Source organism: Clinocottus analis, unplaced genomic scaffold (assembly GCF_023055335.1).
Source record: "Clinocottus analis isolate CAN_PGR_092001 unplaced genomic scaffold, fCliAna1.0.p SCAF_6, whole genome shotgun sequence".
Lineage (NCBI taxonomy): Eukaryota > Metazoa > Chordata > Actinopteri > Perciformes > Cottidae > Clinocottus > Clinocottus analis.
Genome location: NW_027176218.1, coordinates 8,396,622 through 8,419,820, shown reverse-complemented (window position 1 = coordinate 8,419,820; position 23,199 = coordinate 8,396,622). Strand labels below are relative to the sequence as shown.

The 23,199-nt window shown below is 39.2% G+C and overlaps 2 protein-coding genes across 4 annotated transcripts; both read left to right on the top strand.

The window, feature by feature from the left end:
- The first annotated feature begins 45 nt into the window (after nt 1-45).
- Nucleotides 46-8,414, top strand: pias1b (protein inhibitor of activated STAT, 1b). Of its 3 annotated transcripts, XM_068603519.1 has the most exons (15): nt 71-90; nt 1,449-1,497; nt 1,722-2,154; nt 2,365-2,449; nt 2,603-2,650; nt 2,804-2,894; nt 2,988-3,122; nt 3,232-3,337; nt 3,734-3,807; nt 4,105-4,265; nt 5,166-5,299; nt 5,387-5,558; nt 5,664-5,803; nt 6,425-6,462; nt 6,560-8,414. In XM_068603519.1, exons 2-15 carry the CDS (start codon nt 1,495-1,497, stop codon nt 6,890-6,892), a joined length of 1,953 nt encoding a protein of 650 aa, XP_068459620.1. In that variant the 5' UTR covers nt 71-90; nt 1,449-1,494; the 3' UTR covers nt 6,893-8,414. The 3 variants fall into 3 exon arrangements, with proteins under 3 accessions (XP_068459619.1, XP_068459620.1, XP_068459621.1); XM_068603518.1 differs by lacking the exon at nt 1,449-1,497 and having other exon boundaries at nt 46-90; XM_068603520.1 differs by lacking the exon at nt 1,449-1,497 and having other exon boundaries at nt 77-90; nt 1,836-2,154.
- A 1,450-nt stretch (nt 8,415-9,864) lies between these two features.
- On the top strand, nt 9,865-15,071 carry morf4l1 (mortality factor 4 like 1). The gene is made up of 12 exons (XM_068602905.1): nt 9,865-9,989; nt 11,177-11,223; nt 11,322-11,389; nt 11,483-11,569; nt 11,813-11,890; nt 12,023-12,048; nt 12,234-12,325; nt 12,522-12,623; nt 13,169-13,257; nt 13,418-13,590; nt 14,420-14,504; nt 14,588-15,071. The coding sequence occupies exons 1-12, from the start codon at nt 9,950-9,952 to the stop codon at nt 14,670-14,672; spliced, it is 972 nt and encodes a 323-aa protein (XP_068459006.1). The 5' UTR covers nt 9,865-9,949; the 3' UTR covers nt 14,673-15,071.
- The last annotated feature ends 8,128 nt before the right edge of the window (nt 15,072-23,199 follow it).

The window sequence follows — 23,199 nt, the reverse complement described above, 5'->3', positions numbered from 1 at the left end:
ACACGAATTTGAATTTGCCCTGTCCCTTGAGGATGGCTGTTGCGCATGCGCACCAAATGTAACAAGATGGCGGAGAGTGCGGAACTGAAGGTAAAGAGAGCGCCTTCATTAGCTTGACAAATAGACATTTCATATTGTGAGATTTGAATTAAAAACCATAGCACCATTGTTACTGGACATTCGAGCATTAAAACAATGTGGTTATCAAAGCATATAACATAAAAACAACAGAGCTGTGGGGACTGGCAAACTGTTAGCTGGCTGGCTAGCTCGCTAGCATTAGCTTTGTTATTGTTGCCGACGTTCCGTTAGGCTGCTTCTGCTGTGAGCTCACCTGCAGATAAGGCCACATATCGCTTTTAGAAAGATATGAAGACCATCATTGACGTCAACGTGTTCCACCCAGCGGCACTGTAGTGTTAACCACTTGACATAATTAAAAGTTCCCCAGATAGAGCACAATGTCTGTTTTTATTATTGGGCTCTGTCTATTCTCTGGAAGATAAGCGCAATTTAGCTTCCATTAGCGTTATTTCTGATGTGATGGGACGATGGACCACGAAATATAGCTCATATCCACAGTCTAGTTTACGGGAATGTAACGTATATTGGCGATTGATGTTCAAATAAATGAAATAAAGTAAATACTGTAACATTAGGGTTTGTTTCAGTCAGATTACGTTACACCGGCATCACATTGGCGCTGTTGGCTAAATGCTAAATCTACGCGGTCTCCCTCCACCTTCTAACGTTCGTCTCTTAATGTTGCTCATTCTTTTGCAATTGACAGAAAACGCTCATTGTTAAATGTTTTTGTTTTGATCTACACCCGTCCCAAACACATCTCGGTACTATTGACATTCCTCCTTTGCCTCATATGAGATGTGTTATTGCTATACAGTATAACAGATATGTAACATACATAAGTGCATCTCATTTATTGAATATATATATATATATATATATATATATATATATATATATATATATATATATATATATATATATATATGCATCGCTTGCTTCTGATTTTATGCAACACCCTACTCTATTTAGTGTAATATGTGCCTTGTGCAGTTGCTCACTAAGTGCTTATTTGACTCATCAACTATATGCACTTCATTATTGCAGAATGAGTTTTTAATGCCAACACTAAGCATTTAATTGAGTGTGGGGGCATTTCACACATTTTAAACACAGCTTTTCATAAGACATTACTATGATGGAACATTTGTGTCTCAAAGGTGTTGATCCAATTGCATGATGATTTTAGGGTTTGTTGTCTTGTTAGATCTGTATGCATTACACTGAACTTATAGGATGTGTTATGTTGAAGAAAAATATCCTGTGTCATTAGATTGTTGATGATGATATTGCATGCATTGTGTCCACACTCTTCCAAAAAGGAAATTAAGTATAAGTAACGTGCGGTCTCTGCTTTAATCCAGAGGGCTATCTGTGCTGAAACAACCTCAGAGTGGCTGTGTTAAATATATGGTATGATGGTGCTTTTAGTGTGCGTCTTCCTGTTCCAAGCATATCTCAACAATAGAAATGTTACGAGTGTTAAAGAAAATGAATAAGCCTTGTTTAAAGAATTTTGTTTTAAATTATAAGTCTGATGACAAAAGAAACCTTTTTTTCTTTACCTCTTAGTAAAGAAAATCTGTTTTCCAGGGTTTAATAATTGACAATTCTTCTCACTCTTCATTTTTCACCAGCAAATGGTAATGAGCCTTCGAGTTTCGGAGCTCCAAGTGTTGTTGGGGTATGCAGGACGGAATAAGCACGGGCGCAAACACGAACTTTTGACCAAAGCTCTCCACCTACTCAAGGCTAGCTGCAGTCCTGCAGTGCAGATGAAGATCAAAGAGCTCTACAGACGGCGCTTCCCGACCAAAATGGTTTCGCCAGTCGATCTGGCTCTGCCCGGTGTTCACTCTGCCTCCAGCCTGCCTGCTGGCCTTGCCCAGCTGGGATTTGACAGCCACGGTTCTGCATCGCCTCTGCTGCCTGTTTCTTTACTGGGGCCTAAGCATGAGCTGGGTTTGCCTCACCTTCCCTCTGCGCTTCACCCTGTACATCCTGATGTCAAGCTCCAGAGATTGCCATTCTACGACGTACTGGATGAGCTCATTAAGCCAACCAGCCTGGGTGAGTCCACCACTTCCATGTCAGCTGTATGTGTAATAATACCATCTTTCCCTCATCTACATATTGATGCAGCATTGTGATCATAGATATCTGAACCATGACTTGTTAAACCCATGCTAGGTCCAATATGAGTTAACATTAGTTAGCTTAGTGATTTCTGTAAAATTTCTCTCTGACTGTCATGTTCTGTTGCTGGTTTCTTCTTCGTAGCCTCAGACAACAGTCAACGGTTCCAGGAAGCATGTTATGCTTTTGCATTAACACCACAGCAAGTTCAACAAATCAGCAGCTCCATGTAAGTAAAAAGGTTCTTGTGTGAACATGTGAGAAAAGATGTACTGTTTACACGGTTTATCTGATGCAGCAAGCAATCAGAATAAACTAAGTTGTTCTTAGATTATGTGTTCAACTTTTGACCAGGTCAATCTTACTTTTTTTAATTCTTTAGGGACATATCTGGAACCAAATGTGACTTTGCTGTTCAAGTTCAGTTAAGGTATGGTGAATATATGTTGTTCTTTTTGGGATGCACTAGACAGAACTGAAATAGTAAAATAAATGTGAAAGTGGCAACGAGGACAAAAGAAAAAGTCCACACATGTCACTTAACATTTTAGCTTCCCGCCAATAATTATTTCTGCATTTTCAGATTTTGTTTATCAGAGACGAGCTGTCCTCAGGAGGATCATTTCCCCCCGAATCTGTGTGTGAAGGTGAACAGCAAACCCTGTAATCTCCCGGTGAGTCCAGACATTTTGTTGTCAGTCTATGCTGTCAACACACCACTAGTTACTGAGAATCAAGGTCACTAATGTTGGATGTTTTGTCTGTAGGGATATCTTCCTCCAACCAAAAATGGAGTTGAACCAAAAAGGCCCAGTCGCCCGATCAACATAACCTCTCTCGTTCGACTGTCCACCACAGTCCCCAACACAATTGTGGTGTCATGGACTTCAGAAATTGGGAGGGTAAGAAGATCCAAGCAAAGCTTTCGAAGTCATGTATGATCGGCCATTAAGTAGGACATTAGTCACCTCGGTCTAACTTGTTTTGCTCCTTTTATTTTTGTTTTATTAGAGTTTTTCCATGGCTGTTTATCTGGTAAGACAGCAGTCGTCTGCAGTGTTGTTGCAAAGACTACGGGCCAAAGGAATTAGGAACCCCGACCACTCAAGAGCTCTGAGTAAGTTTCCTCTTAATTTTGAAGTAAAAACATAAAACAGGTGTTGCCACTGCATTTGTAAGTTAAATAATATCTACCATGTAACTTCTTTCATATTGTAAATCCTGTGCCTTTTTGTGGCCTGTTTCACTGTGTAGTCACTACAATTAGATGTCTTAGGGATTTAATTTAGAATCCAAAAAAAGAGCCAAATTTTGTAATGTTGTTCCTTTGAACAGTATTTCTTCTACTGTAGTTTTTTGCATACACATATCTCTTTAAATAGTTGTATTCTATATGTATTGATTAAAGATTATTTCTGATGTAGTTTGAGATCCTGATAAACAAATGAACATGATCACTAGCATTAAACAAAGTAATAATTGTTGTATTGTGTATTTGTTTTTCTTCTCACAGTCAAAGAGAAATTAACAGCTGATCCAGAGAGTGAGATCGCCACCACCAGCCTCCGAGTCTCTCTCCTGTGTCCGGTAAATACTTCAATTTACTGCCTATTTATTGTAGTTATTGTTATTGTGTGAAGTATACCTAGTGGCCTGCAGAGTAACAGGAGAACCAGTTAGTTATTTAATATGTCTACAAAAACTGTATTGACAATTTTATTTACAATCACAGATTTAAGTTTAAAAAATGTATTTTATTCATATGATAGAGACAACATGTGCCATATGTTGTATTCTTAATTGGAAAACTGTTGCTTTGTTCTACAATATCCTGTCATTTTAAAACTATGCAACATTAATTTTCCGTTTTGTTTTGTGGTAAAGCTGGGGAAGATGAGGCTGACGATCCCTTGCAGAGCGTTGACATGTTCTCACCTTCAGTGCTTTGATGCTACACTTTACATCCAAATGAATGAAAAGAAGCCGACATGGGTGTGTCCAGTCTGTGACAAGAAGGCACCCTATGAGCACCTCATAATCGACGGGTGAGCACAACACGTGACACATTCCTGGTAGATTACTGTCTAACCCCTAATTTCCACTGCATGGTTCTGGTCAACTCCACTCACTTTTGGTATCAGTTCCCTTTTCTCTATTTCGTTTTCCGCTGCAGACAGTAGCCCTTTGACTTAGTAGGGTCTCCTGATACCTTATAGCTCATAGCAATGATGCGTAAAACTGCTGTGACATCAACTTCAACGTGGCACTTCCTGAATCTTTTCATTGCCAATCAAACAGAGGAACATCTGCACCATGTTATTTTATATGGCTTAGTCTAGACCGTAGCTTTGCTGGCAGACATTTTTAAAGATCTCGCATGAGTAAACAAATAAAACTGTGCTTGCTATCGACGTTTAGCACAGCTTTAACTCCATCTTTAGCCGCAGCTATTTAAATGTAATGAGTTTGTGCAGGATGTGCCATGTCCACTAGTGAGGTTGGAAGTGTTTTAACTCCACCTTCTAGTAGCTCAGCTCACTTTGAACCCCGACCGAGGTGGTACCAAAAAAAGGTTCCAGGTGTTATCCGCAGCTTTTGCTTGGAACCATTGTTTTTTTTGCCAAAGAACAAAAAGCAAATAAATGATTGCTAATGTGAATATTTTCAAGAGAAAATCCTTCTTCATGGTGTGATAAGGCATTGGGCAGTGTTTTGGTCCCGGTTAAGTTTTCACACTCTCGGATTTTATTGCTTTAATCAACTTTCCTGAAACATATTTCATTATCTCATTTTTATCCGAAGCTAACTACAAAGCATCTGAATTGCAGCTTTATGACTTGCCACTAATACTGTATTTTCCAAAACGTGAGACAGAGTATTAAAGCCTTTGTAATTCTGGTTGCAAAGCTGTCAAACAGTTTCGAAACATTATGCTGTTTTTACAGGTTGTTCATGGAAATCTTGAATAGCTGTTCTGACTGTGATGAAATCCAGTTCAAAGAAGATGGAAACTGGTCCCCCATGAGGTCGAAGAGAGAGGTGCAGGATGTGTCTGCTTCGTACAATGGTGTAGACAGCGGTATGTAGCTTGTGTATTTCAGATTCTTCAAGTGTACTCAGTCATTGAGAACTGTGAGCACAGTGTGAGTTAACTGTTCCTATGTAGATTCGACAGATACGCATGAGCATAAACGGGGATCGTCTAATGACAACGGCAAGAATGTTGACGTGATTGACCTGACACTGGATAGCTCCTCTGAAGAGGAGCTAGATGATGAGCCGCCTCTTAAAAGGGCCTGTCCCTCGCTGTCACCTGTCTCTCCACCTCCAAGCAAGGGGTAAGTCTCCAAATTATAAACAGGAAGTTAGATCACCATAAGCAAATGTACTCAGTTGTGTTATGTTGTTTGTGTCTAAGCTGATGTGACGGTGTTTCTTCTCAGAGTACTCAACCTACACAGCCAATCACCACCTCTAAGCAGAGCACCCAGCATGCCCAATGTGGAGACCAGCTACATTCCTCCCCCTCCGCCTCTTATCCAGGACTATCGCCACTATTATCACACAACTAGTGACCTGCCAGGTACACATGTCACTTGCCTTCAAAAATATTTATTCTAGATTTTTGTTGAGTCTGTCTGAATTCATAAATCACGCGTCCATACTAATTGCAAGATGTCTTTTAACATGAAGTTGAAGCTAACAAGATGTTAAAATAATCTGAGCTGAATCAACTAGGTAACGTTCAACTTTGTAGTCTTTATTACACAAAACTCCATCTTTTTGTTTCCTCAAACAGTGTTTACTTCTAAAGCTCTCCTCCAGCTGGAGTATTCAAAGTCACTGCACCCCCTTCACCCTTTTATTATTAGAATTAGTAAAATAAAAGTAGGGATTTTAATGAACCCAATCTTATCCTCTGTGTGTGTCATAGTCACTGCTGAAGCTCCAGCTGCTGAGTGCAAGGGGATAATTTCACAGCCAGTATAAACAAGAGGAATGATTACATCAACTAATCATTCTCTCAATGTACATAAGCAATTCAAGTTTGTTTTGAAACAAACTTGACATAATCCATGCAAACCTATCTTTGAAGACAGACGTTTTAAAAAAAAAAAATCTTTGAATACATTTGTTACTATAAATATTGGTTGTGTATATCCAGAATAAACTAAATGCAGTAAACCTTTTCCTTTTCTTACAGATCTAAATTTCTTCTCCTTCCTCCAAGGCGACAATCAGGTATATTTACTCAAACGCATGAACTTCGGCAGCATCATACTAGAGTATGTTTATGTTTGGCTGTTGTTTTAACGGTCACGCTTTTCGGTTCTGTTAGCATTACAACATGGTGATGGCTGCTGCGGCAGCTGCTTCGGCATCAGCGTCGGAGGATCATGACTTGCTCCTCAACCGTTTCCTGCCCTACGGCTCCTCTCAGATGTTACGGGAGCAGCCGGGCACCCCGGGGAGCAGCACGCTGGCAGCCACTAACGGAGGCAGCAACAGTGGCAGCACCAGTAGTTTGGTGTCTTCCAGCAGTCTCCGGGACCGCGACAAAGACAGAGAGCGAGACAGAGACACCATCTCAGGATTGTCGAGGTCCTCGGTGGAAGCCGCAGCAGCGGCGGCCATTTATGGCTCCATATCTGACGTTATCTCTCTTGACTAGATCCACATAAAACTAAAAGACATGGGAGACCTCGGGAACAGGAGTTCTTTGTAAATAAAGAAGGGGAAGATGAAAGAATACAGTGCTATGTACAGAGAGGAAAATCTATTTTCAATTTTACTTATCGTATGTATATAAACTTTGGACGCTTCTTGTCCGGTGAGTTTCTTCAGTTGATATTTTTCTGTGAATACTGAAGACTTTTTCACATTTCTTCATGTGGTCCTTTGATTATATTGTACCTTTTGTACCTGGTTTTTACAGTTTTGTTTCGATATTTCATGTCAATTGCATTATTTCAGTATACTATGTGCACAGAACCCAATGAGGTGACACCTTATGTAACATGATATTTAAAGTATAAAAAAGGGCATTGTTATAGATGTACAAAAGGCAAGTCACAGCAAAACAGGAAAATGTGTAACACTTTATTTTATGAATGGTATCATTTCTGTCAAAACTGTTTTGACGGCTGAAAGACCTGGCCATTTCTGCCATTACTGTAGATTTATCTGTCAGACATTGATGCTGTGGTCATTTTCTTTTCAAGGAATTATTTATGATGTAAGTTATGTATGTACGTATGCTGTTTTTTAAAGAAGCATTCCTTATGCCTCTAGGAACTGTTGCCACTAGAATTGAAATGCTAGACCCTTCTGTTGTCAGAACTCGGCACTCTTCAGCCTGTTTCAGTCAATTGAATATAAACTATAGTGTATAGTTTAGACTATACCTAAAATACATATAAATTGGGAGTAAGTCAGTATTGTAAGACCAGGCTTTTTAATGTGTAAATGAATGACACTAGTCCAGCAAGCAGACTTCTTTATATGTATGTTTCTTCTAAAATACACCCGATTTATTTTGAATACTACACAAAAATGATTCACAAAGGACTGCAGCAAAGTTGCTGTTTGACATCTTTCAAGACAGCTAGTTTCTGGTCCACTTGAGGTAATTTGACATTTCATAATGCATTTATGTTATTTTAGCACTTGATCTTTACATAAAGGCTATGTGGAGAAGTGAAGAGTTCACAGTTGCAGGGAAACTTCGAGAGTTGTTTTCAGCTTCGCATGTCCCTGCAATTTGCCTGAAAGCCCACCTGTTGTGTGCTATGCAGTTCCTTACTGAGGCCACAGGATGCATAGCCTTTTTGTTAAGTGTATTTGCAACAGCCTGTAAGGGAACTGTGATCGCTTCTCTAAGTGTATCGCAACAGGCATTTGGGCCCTGAAGTTAAAACCATTGAAGTTATTATGAACGCGTCCCCTCCCTTTTATTTTTCTTGACTTGTGCTTACAATTAGGATTATTTATTATCACATATATTTTAAGCATTTGTTTGATTTGTGGATATGCATTACTGTCATTGTATGTGATATTTCTTTTGTAATTATATAATTAAGGCTATTTAAAGATGTCATAGTTGCTTGACATGCATTGTAACATTTTCTGTTTGTTTTACTGTCAGATGATGTCAATAACTCAATAGAGGCTTTGATCATTTTGAACTGCTACAAGGTCTACTGTGCTGTTTGGTACTTATAGGAATTAAACATGTATAAGAAAGTGCACATCTGCAGTTGCTCGGAAAGCAGTTCAGATACAGCTGCATGTAAAGAAAATCCTAAACTTAATCACACTTAAATACAGCACATGCTTGTAGTAGACGTAGAGGTTGTAGTCATTTTTTTATTTTTATTTTTTACCAATAATCAGCCTATGTTAAGGGCATTTAAGAACCAAAATTTGGTGCAGAAAAACACTATTATATGTTTTTTAGTAGTTTAGAAAGGGTGTCATATTATAGTTTTTACACCAGAGGGCACTGACAATGAATGTCAAAACTACATTTTTTACCTATCCGTCTAATAGTTGTAAAAATATTTTACTTAACCATCAACCTCATGGTAGTACTACAGGGAAATAGTCAGTAGAAAAAACATCCTCTGTGATCCATGAGTGTCTGCATCCATCCATCCCTTTCTATACACAATTTAAATTTGGGGTATTTTTTTTATATCAGAGTATACAAAATAACAATGGTGCATACTTATTGATTAATTTTAAACTCTAAACTTATTGGCCCATTGCAAACTGCTTGCATCTTGAAAATGTAATGTATTGACTGCCATTATGCTAAGCTCTCAGACATTGTTCTTCCTATATTGGCAGCCTAATTATCATTTATTTTTTTACTGCTTTTCCCACTTGTCTGCACTCCATGGGAGTGATGAGATTGAATTGTACAGCTCAACTCCATTTAGGTACATTAGTATGCTAAACCAATATGCCCAATATGTGTGCACAGCACTGGCACAACAAACAAGAAGGCAGCCACCAGGGTCTACAGACAGAGGGGTGTTTCATGGAACCAAAGGGCCTTCAGCTTATAGCCACACTATCATGGGCTTGCAGTGAAGTATATACTGGTTAGAAATTCAAAAACTGACCATATAGTCCCCACCTAATCAAGTTAAGTCCCAAGTATTGTCTATTTAAATTTAGGTTGGTTATATTTTAAGTTATACTTAGTTACAGGATGATGCATTTCTGCACAGTAATCCTGGTAACAGTAGTTTTTTTACCAGCAGTAACAGCAAATGTTTGAAAAAATAATTAGAAATCAGAACATGTTGCAAATGTTTTGCTTGCCAGAAAATCTTTCCTTGAGGGGTACAGTTGCGTTGGTTGTATCGTGACTCGTGGCCTCAGTTTTGCTAATTAATTTGCGTTCATCAGTCATTTCATCTATCTCACTTATTTTTATGTTCTAAACATGCCACTAAAATACCAACGAAAAACAATTCAAAGAATACGCTCATTACATACAAAAAAACCCATTGAGAAACAGTTATAGATTTAAATTGGGCGTTTCATTTTGAACATGAAAGTACAGTGACGTACACATAAATGGTCTTTGCTTTCAGGCGCATCGCTGGTCGCGCTATTAATGCGTCATTGCGCTGGTAATGACGTTTTTAGAGAGCGGCGCCGTTTCAGACAGGAATGGGAGCTAGCAATTTTCCCCATATTTTGATAGTTTAATCCGTGAATGGCGCCGAAACAGGACCCGAAACCTAAATTTCAAGAAGGTAACAAGTTGTCTGTTCTCATTCGTGGTAGATGTATAGTGTCTGTAAGTGCTGGAGCCTTCGGAAAGGTCCGAGGTGCTAGCTAGCTTTGACACTGCCGCCGCCGAACCGCTAGCTTTGCCTTCATTGTTGTTGCACATACCAGGTCTTGATGGTTTTTATTTGACGCGATAGTCATTTACTTTACAACATGGTGTATTTTTAGCAGTACGTTTGTACAACGGTGAAGTCGTGGTTTGATTTCCTGCGATCTAGTGCCTAGCTAACTAGAAGCGGTAGCTTTCTTCAGGCAGCGTTAGCTCCCCATTGATTTAACCGCCCACCTGAGTCCAAGCTGGCGGACGGATGGTGTACATGGTGGATTGAAATACTTTAGTGATTTTTGTTACTGTGTTAAATCAACTTTCTAACTGATGAAGTAATTCATTGTTATATATATATATATATATATATATATATATATATATATATATATATATATATATATATATATATATATATATTAATCACTCACTCATTGTTGTCATTAACACTAACTGTAAAAATAAAAAAATGTAGTGACGTTCATTATGTTTTTAGAGCCAAGTATATAATATTCGTACATAATAATAATTACGACCGTCTCAATTGAAACATAGGAAACATATGTAAAGTAACGTTATGCAAAGTGCTACAAGCACTCAAGCCTAAGTCAAGAAGTGATTATTTTAATCAGTCGATTAATTGATGATGGATTGATCATTTGACAGAAAATTAATTTTAACTATTTATTTTCCAAACCGTTATTTTCACCTTTCCCATTACAAACGGAATATCTCTTTGTTTTAAATACTACATTTTGTTTAGATTGTTTTAAACATTAAACAAATACATCGATCATGAAAATAATATTTTAAGTTTAAGGCTGAGCCCTAATCTTCATACACCATGTGAGGTCTGGTACTAAATTAAACTCTTGACTCTTCTCTGACTCAAGTTAATTTAATGTGATCTGAGTCCACGTGTGTGGCTAAAACTACTTTCTAATTTGATGTAATTATTGGTGTTGGTTGTTGATGCTTAAGAGTTTTAATTATTGTTCTTGTGTGTGTTTGTACGTAGGAGTAGTTTAGTCAGCTTTACAATTTCATCGTGTTTTAATTGGACTGCTCTCAATGCTGATTGTAATTGACCAACACTCTGTTCAGGTGAAAGAGTGCTGTGTTTTCATGGGCCATTGCTCTACGAAGCTAAGGTAGGCTGCTTTAGTTAGCCTGTTACTCTGATCATGTGATCCTCCTCTGTGTCTCTGATATGTCTTTTTTTTACAATTGATTATGTCTTTCTTTGCAGTGTGTTAAGACAAACATCAAGGAGAAACAAATCAAATACTTTATTCATTACAGTGGTTGGAATAAGAAGTAAGTTTTGGTTCAGGTAAATCAAATTTTTAATAGGAGTACTGTGAAGATTTCTCATGTGCTTGACTTCTTGCTCGGTGTTTTATATTCCAGCTGGGACGAATGGGTTCCTGAAAGCAGAGTGCTGAAGTATGTGGACAGTAATCTGCAGAAACAGAAAGAGCTTCAGAGGGCCAATCAGTAAGTCTATTCTCCCTTTTTCCTAATTGTAGTGTTTACAGATAGCGCTGTGGGGAGTTATTTTATTAACAAGGCCCACGAAAGAGCAAATTAAGGCAAAATATGTACTCCAAAAGAAAACATACAAATGGGGATTGTTAAATGCACTGCCTACATTCACGAACTGTAGTCTGTCTCCTAAAATCTCCTGAAAATAGTCTGACTTTAATATATTATGTATTCTTAATTGTTTTCTCAATGTAGAGACCATTATGTAGAAGGAAGAATGAGGGGTGCTGCGCCAAATAAGAAGATACCTGCTCCACCGCAGAAAAATGATGTGTGAGTTTAAGTCATTTGTTATTCTACATGTCAGCTGCTGTGACATTTCTGCAGTATTAGCGCTATGATACATGTTAATGATTTTTTTTAAAGTAATTTTTATTTTAACACCTGTCCTTATGTCTTTTGTAGGAAAACCAAAAAGAACAAACAAAAGAGTAAGCATAGATGTCATGTTGTGTATTTATTTACACCTTTTGAATGCATGCCTTCCCTCAACTTTACAACAGAAGCTATCAACCATCAAGTAAATACAACCATAGTTGGAGTCATAGTCGAATGTCACAATGACTTGATTTACTTTTTTATTAATGAAATAACAGGCGTGCTTCTGATCTTACAGCTCCTGGTGCAGGAGAAGGGACAAGTTCAGGAGGTGATCCAACTCACCCTCCACGAAAGAAGAGGGCACGCGTTGACCCAACTGTTGAAAGTGTAAGTTCATAATTAGTAAGGATGTTTCTAATTGGTGGTTTCTGTGTTTCTATGGATAATGTAAAATAACACTGAGCTGAACTGAAGTTAAGTGAGTAAGAAGTCTAATTCTCTGGAGGTATGTTTCGAAGAATCTTTAACTGCGTAAACGTTCTGTTAACAAGCTTCTTTCTTCAATTTGTTCTTCTCCGCTCAGGAGGAGACCTTTATAAATCGAGTGGAGGTTAAAGTAAAAATCCCAGAGGAGCTGAAACCATGGCTTGTGGATGACTGGGACTTGATAACACGGCAAAAACAGGTTTGTATCCTTAAAATCTACACAGCATGTAATTACAGTATAACTATGGTTCCACTGCATATCCTTAAAAGGCATTGCATTTTTTTGTTGTAGTAGTAGTAACACCTATTTTATTTCTCCAATGTATGTCATTAGCATTAACGTCGCGCAGATCCTGATAGCGGAACCAACAACACTGATTTATTTTTTCAGCTCTCTGCTTGCTAGATGCTACTGTAGCTACACTAGGAAGTGCAAATTCAATAAAAATTGGCTATTTAACCAAAAAAAGTTACAAGGAGCTTTACATGATACAGAAAAGGAATATGCATACAAACACAAATATCTAATTGCTTACAATAAATAGTTTCAGGAGGTTTCATCCTGATAACGTACGCCAAGCCTTTTTAGAACGCCCTCAATCATGTAGCATGCACGTACTGTATGTGCTACTGATAGGGCTAGTGCTTATGGGGTGTCGCTCTGAGGTTTAAACAACACTTTAGGTTTTAAACCAAAATTATTTATTTGTGCTTCTTCTCGTTCTTTTTGTTTTATACCATCAGCTTTTCCACCTGCCAGCTAAAAAGAGCGTTGATGCAGTCCTTGAAGATTATGCAAACTACAAGAAATCGAGAGGAAACTCTGACAGCAAGTAAAAAATATACATATATGGTTTTACTGTGATTGTTTTTAGTTTTCATACTTGCTAAGCTGTTATAGACGATGCAGGCAGTGCAACAATATAAATTACTGTTTGTTTGCCTGTGTCATATATCATAGTGATATGATTGTTTTTTTTCTCCACTACTCAGGGAGTTTGCTGTGAATGAGGTGGTTGCTGGTATCCGGGAATACTTCAGTGTCATGCTGGGGACGCAACTTCTCTACAAATTTGAGAGGCCGCAGTACGCAGACATCCTGGCCAACCACCCAGATACATCTATGTCTCAAATCTACGGCGCCCCTCACCTACTCAGACTCTTTGGTAAAAACACTCTCACAACAATATTCCGCTGTGGTATTTATATTATTTAAAGAAAAGCTTTAATGCATTGAGACTTTTGCAGCAATCTGATTGTAGAAGTATTCCAGTGAAAGTTGTAAAGTTATCTATTCTGATGGATTCGCCTCATTTGTTGAGCCCCAATGTTTAGCTGTTCTCGGACTTATGGGAAATGGTGTGCATTAAAGGCAGCCATATTTAAAACAAAAAATCCACTGTCCTTATCTAAACAAGCTATGGCACAAAGGTCCATAGGATGTTGAATATGTTCTGGTGCAGCACCCGGAAGTCCTGGGCTCGGTACTATATGGCAGGATTTGATGTTAGAGGTAACTTCAAAGTTAATCCCGGGTTTTCAGTTCAGTACTTATTATACTGTCTCATTGTACTGTCATTATCACAGTTTTAATTGGTATCTGAAAAAAAAGTTACAATACGTTGGGCTATGTTGCTCCTTACATGTACAAAAAAAAGGTTGAATATGTTTGTCTTGGTTTCTCATAAAACAATTCAGGCCGTCATTACGTGTATCCTAACCTGCTATTATATTATTATATTGTACAATGAGAAAACAAAGTACGCTTGTAATTCTCATCAACTGTCCATATAGAGATACAACCTTTTTGTGCACATCAGTATTCTGCTGCATCCACTACGACTTGTGTGTTCAGTGTTGCTTTCATCACTTTAATTACCTCCTTGAGGATCAGTGGATTTATTGAAGTGTTTCTAATAATAATGTAATTATAAATGAAGATGAGGTTTGAGGCCATGTCTTTTGTAACATTCTGCCTTTGTTTGGTTTTCAAAGTGAGAATTGGAGCTATGCTGGCGTACACTCCTCTGGATGAGAAGAGCCTTGCACTGCTGCTCAGTTATCTACAAGACTTCCTCAAGTGAGTATTCACAAAACTCTCATTAATAAGACTTGTATTGATTCCTCTGCAGCAGCAATGAATAAAACACAACTCAATTGCAGGTATCTTGTAAAGAACTCTGCATCGCTCTTCAATGCAAGTGACTATGAAGTTGCCCCTCCAGAGTACCACCGCAAGGCTGTTTAAGGTTTTTTGTTTTCGAATCTGGAGCCTTTGTGTGTTGAAGTTTGGCGATGACGTTCATACCTGTCGAAAGGATGTGATTTCACAAAAAGCCTTTGGAGAACTGATTGTGCGAGATCCGTTGATTTATTAAGGAAGAAGAAGAATCAGAGCAAGATGTCACACCTGGACAAATTCATTTTCTTTCATGTGGAAAGCTGCTGAGTACGCTCTTCCTGTATTGGTATGTTTTTGAGTACCACTTTTTAGTTTCTATGATACTTGTTTTGTCCGGTGGTTTACCAAGATCTTTTGAAAAGGAATTTCATCATGATAATTTTTTTGTTTCCCGTCTTGGTTCAAATGCTGGCTAAATTTGTCTTGTAGGTTGTCATCATTTTCTAATAAAAACCTCATTCTCAAGATTTTGGTGTATTGCTGATTTGAATCAAATGTAAGAAAGTTAGATGAAGGTGAAATTTATTGTCCATCTTTTCATCTCCAGCGGGAATTAAATTGCTTTTTGTTGTTATTGGTACTGTTGTTTCTGTCGGCAGTACAGCCTCTTAACTCGAGCATATTGGAGTCCTAACTCCTCTAATCGATCTAATTTCATAGACAAGAATAGATTTAGACTAGTGTAGACATTGCCTTAAAAGTCAAGTGTTTCAGAGAGGAACTGTGTTTGGTTATTACTTCAATTGTTTGAAACTACACAGTAATTAAGTCTACATACTTTTAGTGTTTTTTAATATTACTCCACAAGGAACTGACATCAATGTGATACATTAACTAAATATGTATTGCATGTTTACTTTTCCATTAATTCTAATTGAATATGAAAAACAAGTATAAGTGAAAAATGTATATATTTAGTTCCCTTTACAAGCCTAAAAGGTCAAACTCAAAGAAGACAAACCTGTCTATGGAGTTGCAGTTTGTAAACACAATGTTCAAAGTCGGTCTCTCGCTCGTGACCAAAGTACCCTGACGGTAGTGTGACTCACTGGAGGCCGACTGCAGGTATACGCCTGCCATTGGCTGCTGATTTCAGCCAACATTCTCCTCCCCTTACATTATCTGTGCTATCTATTTAGCAAGGACACTTTTGTCCTCTGCTGTGTGACCCTCGAAGATTGCTAAAAAGAAATACAAACCAGCAAATGTTTCTTTAGCCTTTTCCAGATGATGATGTGCACTGTGAAGGTCCTGGCCAGCGGGAGAGAACCATGTATTCAATCTTATTTTGGAGCAAACTTTGACCCTTTGGCCTCATTTAAATTTTTTTTTTAGCTTTATTTTCTACCCACAAACTTAATAAACTAGTCAAATCTTATTCGTAAAAACATTCAAAATAATTATTTGATTATCCTGTTTTCTGCACACATGTAGAAGTTCGTAGCCATATGATTGAAATTCATATTAAGAATCATGCTGTGAGTTTAATTATGTCATTAGACTAGCAGGACAGTGGACAGACAGTGAGGACGTCGAGTCAGGCAAAGGGGAAACACTCAGTAGGTGAACACAGGAGTGTAAAATAGTACGCTGTGGTCTCTTTCTGTTGGGCTGAGGTAGATTTGTGCAACATGAATTTAGGCGTCTGTCTGAAGTCTGATTTTTAGTTAGATCTAAGCACTAGCTGAATTCTATCTTTGTGAAACTGGTCATTGACGTTATTGGAGGCGCTTTTTATTTCAGGCCAGGCGGAACGCCTCCACTATAAAACCTTGCAAACGGTAAGAAGTCTAATCAGTCAAGTGAAAACACCTGGAAGACATTGACCATTGCCTTATTATTTAAAATCACTGCTCTAAAAAACCCAAATATATTCTCATGTGCCCGCTCTAACTGGTTTGTTTAGTTCACACGGGGTGTTTAAGTATCATCCCTACTTTGACCGCAGTCAGCATTATTTAAAATGATGGCTTTGTGACTTCAGCAAAATGTCAGCTAAATGACATTTAATGTAATACCATCCTTTTTTGTTATATGACAAAACTGATGACTTACTTAATTGGACAGATGGCCTCAATTTAATCACGTTCTCGGGCATTTCTGTAGTTCTACCTGAAAGCTTTTATTATTTTACCCTTTTTCACATAATTTCAAGCAAAGTGGGGAATGTGCTCAAACTCCGAGGTTACAAAGAAACCTGTGAGTGTGTTCCTCTTATAATGTCTGAGATTAGTTTCCTGCTCTGATGGTTTGGAGTCATCAAACTCTTCTGCTGCCAGTGATGGAATAACATCCCGGTGATGAAAAGCATGTGGTGCAGTCAAGAGCATGTAATAGGCTATTGAAACCAGGCCACAGCCCCCTCGTCCTCATCCTCACCTCCCTGGACTTAAATGTGCTCAGGAGAATCCCCCCTTCCACGTTTCCACTATTGTGACTTGCTTGACATGAAAAAGAGAAGTGTAATATTAGTTTCAGACTGATTTGTGGTTTTGCCTGTGTCAGCTTGCTCGCTGTTGTTATGGCAAGAACAATTCAGACCGTTTCAAGAAGAATTTCTTTAATCCAATTTCCCCTCGCCTTAACCAGAACCATGTGTTTTCACTGCAGTGTGTTCTCAGATCACAGCGCCCTGATGACTTTTAACAGCCCAACAGAAAGACTGACGCACACACACAAGACTCCTCTGCAGTTCCGTTCAGGGAGACACCTCAGCGCCTGCTCCTTTCTTGGCTCCACAACTGCTGCGATTAACACTTTGCATACGGCTTTGCATGCAGGGTCAGCAAGAGGCCTTCCTCTGCAGTGAGGGCTTCATGTGACCCTGGTGACACAGAGCCACAGTGCTTTCATTGCCCCACAGAAGAGAGAGACCTATATGCATGACACGGCCACGGCTAATGAGGCCGGTCCACGTCTGAGTGATGGTTTCAGCAGGTTTCCCTGCTTTTCTGTGCTGGTCCGCCAACCAAATGACTCACTTCGGACAGGACTGCAGGAACCGCTTGGATCGGGGATTTCACTTCATTGCTCTTTGGGGACAATTGGAGGATTTAACAGCATATTTTAGCATTTATGTGGCTCTGTTTTTTATATTATGGCAAACAAGCTTTTGCGCTGATTTAAAAATGTGTGGTCATTTATTTGAATTGATACTTTACATGACTTTCTCCATTTTATACTTGGCACAATTTATACGTCCACTCCACTCGTGTTCAATTTCACAGTGAAATGGAAATCACTATTTAGATTTTAAAAGCATTACGACTGGAAATGGCATAACAGAGAGCTTCAGTCTGTCCACAGGTTGCATAAATCCACCTTTCATCACCTCCACAGCTCTCAATTAACACTTCACGTTTTGTTCATGTCTCAGATAATTATACATAAAGTCAAGGGGAGTGTAAGATTAATGATAATTATGATTGTCATGTTTCACAATATAATTTGATGAATTGTTTTGATAAAAAAAGAAAAAATTACAGGTTTTGAGTGAAAGTTCTCAATAGCTTTTACCATTGAAAACGTTTGATTTGTTGTAATACTGTGTGATAGCCACCAGATGGCAGGATTTCACCGAACAACTGAAGCGACACAGTTGTGCGTCTCTCGGTTCCCCAGCCGAGTACCATGGTGGTATTTCTGTGAGGTACTGGAAACTGACAGTATTGGTTCATTTTATTATTATCAGAATTATTTCAGTGATTTGTTTCTTCTCACTGGAACACACATATGGGACACTCAAATAAAAAGATTGTTGTCCAATCCCTCTCAGTCTTCTGCTGAGATCCCCCCTCCCATTGAAAACAAATGTGGTCAGTGTAACTGACTGATGAAAGCCATTTTTCTCAATACGATTCCTCCGGAGCGTATCCATCGGCTTCAGACGCTCTGAGGTGAAAAACCGTCTGTGTTTAATGTGGTCGTGAATGTTTCCCCAGACTAAGAGTTAGTGGTAGACTAATTACACAGTGGGCATGCAACCTCTGTAGCACACTGCTGCCAGAGCCTTGTGTGACTGTATGTCATTAGTATTGGAAAAGTGCATTTGCCACAAAGGGCTGCGGTCACTCTGAGCCATTAAAACATGAAAGAACATACCCCGCTCTTCTGGAAAAGGAATTCACAAGACATAAACAGCCTGTAAAATGGAAAACTACATCTGTGTCCATTTGTTTTCCTGAAAGGCAGCCAGGTTTGGTAATTCTTACTGAAATTCTTTCCAATAACAGAGAGCAGTCCAAATAAAGGGGAGGGACTGTTTGACCCATCTGTTTTCAATGCAGCGTCGTAGTGGTTTTGTGCACAGGATCTTGACTCAGTGGGAAACCAAGAAACCGTGGAAGCTTCAGAGCATGTTGGGGCCTTCGCTCAATTTACACTCTGGTTTATCGTGTGTGTGGTGAGCCCTGATCTCAGCTGCAACAGGAACCACCACAGAGCAGCGGTGGAAAGAAACCAAGCACATTTATATTTACATTGTACTTCTACACCACCACATTTTAGGGGGAAATCATTTTTACACTATTCATTTGATCTATTAATTAATAACCTCCTTTGTATGAAATTCTTTAATTCGTAAAATCATTTGAAAGTGAAGTCTCTTTTTAATAATCAATCATTTGGATTCAATTTCAGGACATTGAGGAGACTTCAGATAGTTGTGTGACTTGCAGAGGAGTATTTTGCCCTTTGGTATTACCTTTTTACCTCACCTCTGGCCCAGAGTCATTCAATTCTTGTTTTAATCACATTTCACAGAAATGAAGGAGTAAGTATTTTGGGGGGGAATAATAAATCATTTATTTTGGTACTTTTTTGTGCTGTGAAGTCTGTAGTTTTTCTTTTTTGACTATTTGTTAAAAGTGCATCTCGACCTTTTTGGCTTGCGACCTTGTTAAAACAAAACTTTGTCCACTTGAAAACTCTCTTCTTTGGTTGTCACACTTATGTCCAGTTCACAGACTTTTATAATATTACTTCAAGCAGATAAAAAAGTTAAAGGTCTACTGTTAAGGTGGTCGTTCTGTGAGTCTGTAGTCAGACTCTGAGGTACTTTGAGTTAAATGCTACTGTTTATATGCTAACATGCTGATTATTAGGAGGTAGAATGGTCCATTTAGTTTAGCGTGCTAACTTTCGTTGTTCAGCACTACACACAAAATGGGCCTATGGCAGGAATATCATTAGCTTTGCAAATATTTGGCCATAAGCTAAAGTATGGAGTAAATCAACATGTCGGCCTCCTGGTGGGAAAAAAATCAGGGGCTTAATTCATCCATATAGGAACTTAAATGAATGTAAATTGTATGGCATTTCAATAAAGTCTGTAGCATTTGACCTCAAAGAAAACAAATGTCTGTACAAAATGTTAATCCATCCAATAATAGTCTTTTCTCCTCTGTGTATCATTTGGAATTTCCTCAAGTTTGTCTTGTGCCCCTTGTCCTTGAGTCACAACACACACCACTAAGTGTTGAGACCTCACCTCAGCTTGTCAGTGCCTGAATCTAAGTGAATGAAGTAATGAAATGTTAATTTAATCTACAGGGACCTCACTATTATTAGACTTCACCTTGACAGAAAATAGTGTTTTCTTTTGATGTCGAGAGGGGATGTAAAAGGCTGCGAACTGGCAGCTCTGAATATCTAATAAGATAACCCTCTCACTCGCTCCCTCATTAGGCAGAATACTGAGCTAAAACACCTTTTCATGTCACCTTAGTAAACAGCTTAATGCGTTCCTCTTTCATCTGCTTTCCCCCTGCGTATCCCCACAGCTTTGATCCTGTCTGAGTGGCTGGGTACGTTTGTGCCTCTGCGCTGTAGATTTGTCTCTATGTTAATTCAGATTTTCTGATAAGACTTTTCTGAAAGCCCCCTTTCAAAAATAATACAGGGCAGAGGTGTCATTTAACCTTTGACACCTCTTGAGAGGGTTGGATCGTCATCCCGGGATTTTGCAGTCTCATGGTTGAAAATAAAAGGCTTGCGTCTCAGGAAGCATCGTGCACACACACACACATTCATCAGGAAACTCTTGTAATAATAGTTTTTTTTTTTTTACAAGAGTGTCCTTTTTTAAATTCACAGTTTTACAACACATGGCACATGGTTATAATATTGCATAACTTATGATACAAGTGGAGTTTTTCATGCAATAGAAAGAAGAAAATGAAAAAACAAAACCTATTGAGAAACAACAATCACGACACTAGTGTTCAAATAGTAATTACTAGCAGGATATCTGATAAATATGTTTTACTGTGTGGAGGAGTGAAGTCCACACAGAGCAATATTCAGGTGGAGATTTTCTCATAATCATCTGACAAGTTGTGATGTTTTAACCTGCAGAGGGCAGACTTAGCTCAGAAATCCGCAGTCGATCTGAGCAAAGAGGAGGAGAAGCTACACTGTGTCACTAAGGAGCACCACGTTTAAACTATTTCAGTCTAATACAACAGCTCTGGAATATATCCTTGATTCATGGAAATTATAACATTTAGGTAAAATCATACCGTTTATTTTGAAAGGTAGACTTAATAGTAGAGACACTTCTCAATACAGCGTACCACAAAAAAGCAAAGGCAAAATCTTAAAGTTGACATTAGAATTTCATGAAGGTAGGATTTTCTGCAGGACCGTTGTAATAGCCTGCATTCATTTTGTTGCGGGGTACCTAACAATAAATACGTGTATGATGCACTTGTAGTAGCATTGGCAACAAGGCAACAACATACTTTCTATACTATGGACTCATCTATAATAGAAGTACAAGTGATTGAAATAGAGTAAAGTATAGAGCAGTTCTAAATTAAATTCTCAACATGACAGACAGTAGCATACTTCAAATGTGTAGAAATGTAATGGTGGTATCTCATTAGGAGGCCTGGACCATGGGAGTTACATCTCCTCCAACTGCGCTGTTGGTCAGTTCTTGGTTGAGTGATTCCTCCTGACCTGAGAACGCCACAGCGTTGCCCTCGGTGTTCAAACTATCCATGTTGCTTGTTGACAGCAGCTCCCTTCTGGGCTGCCGGGGATTGGCCTGTTGCTGACCTCCTGCTCGTCCACTGGAGGAGAGGAAGAGAGTGGTTTGTACTGGGAGGAGAGGGTGAAGGCGAGTGGAGTAATGAGCAGGGGTGGGGAGTTTCTTGACAGCTTTTTGCCTCTCCTGATACACACACACACACACACGCACGCACGCACACACACACACACACACACACACACACACCCTTGGCATAGTTAATCTGCGGTTTCTTAGCTTTCCTCCCATGCATTTCAACTATGTGAGTCAAAGGGCAAAGCGTTCATTTATTAAATTACTACTTTCATTTTTATTTCCAGGTGCTTTCTCTAAATTATAATTATTTGTCAGGTGTATAATGACAAAAATATTTTGACGGTTGTTATTTAATTTGCAAGCTGATATAATGGAGAATGAGCTGGCTTTGTGTCCGACGGGGTGTGTTGACTACAGGAACAGAGTGCAGTGTATTATTATAATTTTAGTGGAAAATGATAGGTTCCCTGTACGCTCATAAATAGTCTAGCTATCATCACCAAGCAGCACATAACCCAGTGGAGCTAAATTAGCACAGAATTGTGTGTTGTAGATCAAACAGAAATGGCAGACAATCAATTAATGATTAATAGACCATCTGTGGGCGGCGGCGTTTTGAATATCAATACGCCTCCCCTCGGATGTTTAATCACCTGATACCATTGTGTTGGAACACAACAACAGAGCTTTTGGAAGTGCGGTAGTGTCAGCAAGCTCAAATGTTTTGATCCACCTCCATGATGCTCATAAGATATTCACCGCTCCAGTGGAGAAATATGTCTACAGGGCCCCCGACAGTGAGGCGTGCATGCAGATATCTGCTCTGTGTCTGGGGCTGTTGGAGATCCCACACAAGGCAAGGCTCCATTCATGCTGCAGCATGGAGGATGTTATGGATATGGCCCTGACAGCACGCTCTAACCCCAAGGCCTGAAGAGGGACAGGAAACAGTTGGCTCTTGGTCGACTGAAGTGGTGCCTGGGACTTTCCCACACGCCCCGGGATCCTCCTCATTCAGCCGGGTCTGTGGTTGGAGCGTGTGTCTGCACCACTTCACACCGGTGGGAGGGGAGAAGTGGGAGGGGGTGGAGGGGGGGGGTTGTGTGCAGGCTTGTAGAAGTTGGAGAAAACTTTTCAGAGGGGATTCACTGCCCCTTAACTGAGAGAGAACAGCATAAATTATTTGCGCTGGCAGATGTTCACAGACCCAAATATGCATGCATTTGTAGAGCTGGCAGGCTTCCCTCAGCCAAACGTACTGGTTTTCACGATGCGTGCAGGAGCAGTTGTTATTCTGGCTGTTTTACAGAGAGCATTAATCTGAGCTGTCAGCACCACCAACCACTTTGGTGGAAATTATTTCACTCCTTAATAAGGGAACTCGGGTGCCGTATTACATATGGCGGTCAGGGCAACATTCTTGGTGGGTCTGTCATCATGTAGCTGTTCTCCAACAGTGGGCCTTCTGTGTTTGGCCTGTAGCACACTCTGTAACCAAGAGATGAAAAGAATACAGTAACTAGACAT

What these genes read in the sequence shown, in the direction of transcription:
- morf4l1 (XM_068602905.1), top strand. Translation starts at nt 9,950, where the DNA reads ATGGCGCCGAAACAGGACCCGAAACCTAAATTTCAAGAAG. An exon ending in TTGACCCAACTGTTGAAAGT is followed by an intron (nt 12,326 to 12,521) that starts GTAAGTTCATAA and finishes TTCTCCGCTCAG; the next exon opens with GAGGAGACCTTTATAAATCG. An exon ending in TGATAACACGGCAAAAACAG is followed by an intron (nt 12,624 to 13,168) that starts GTTTGTATCCTT and finishes TTATACCATCAG; the next exon opens with CTTTTCCACCTGCCAGCTAA.
- pias1b (XM_068603518.1), top strand. Translation starts at nt 46, where the DNA reads ATGCGCACCAAATGTAACAAGATGGCGGAGAGTGCGGAACTGAAG. An exon ending in CGGAGAGTGCGGAACTGAAG is followed by an intron (nt 91 to 1,721) that starts GTAAAGAGAGCG and finishes ATTTTTCACCAG; the next exon opens with CAAATGGTAATGAGCCTTCG. An exon ending in CGACCACTCAAGAGCTCTGA is followed by an intron (nt 3,338 to 3,733) that starts GTAAGTTTCCTC and finishes TTCTTCTCACAG; the next exon opens with TCAAAGAGAAATTAACAGCT.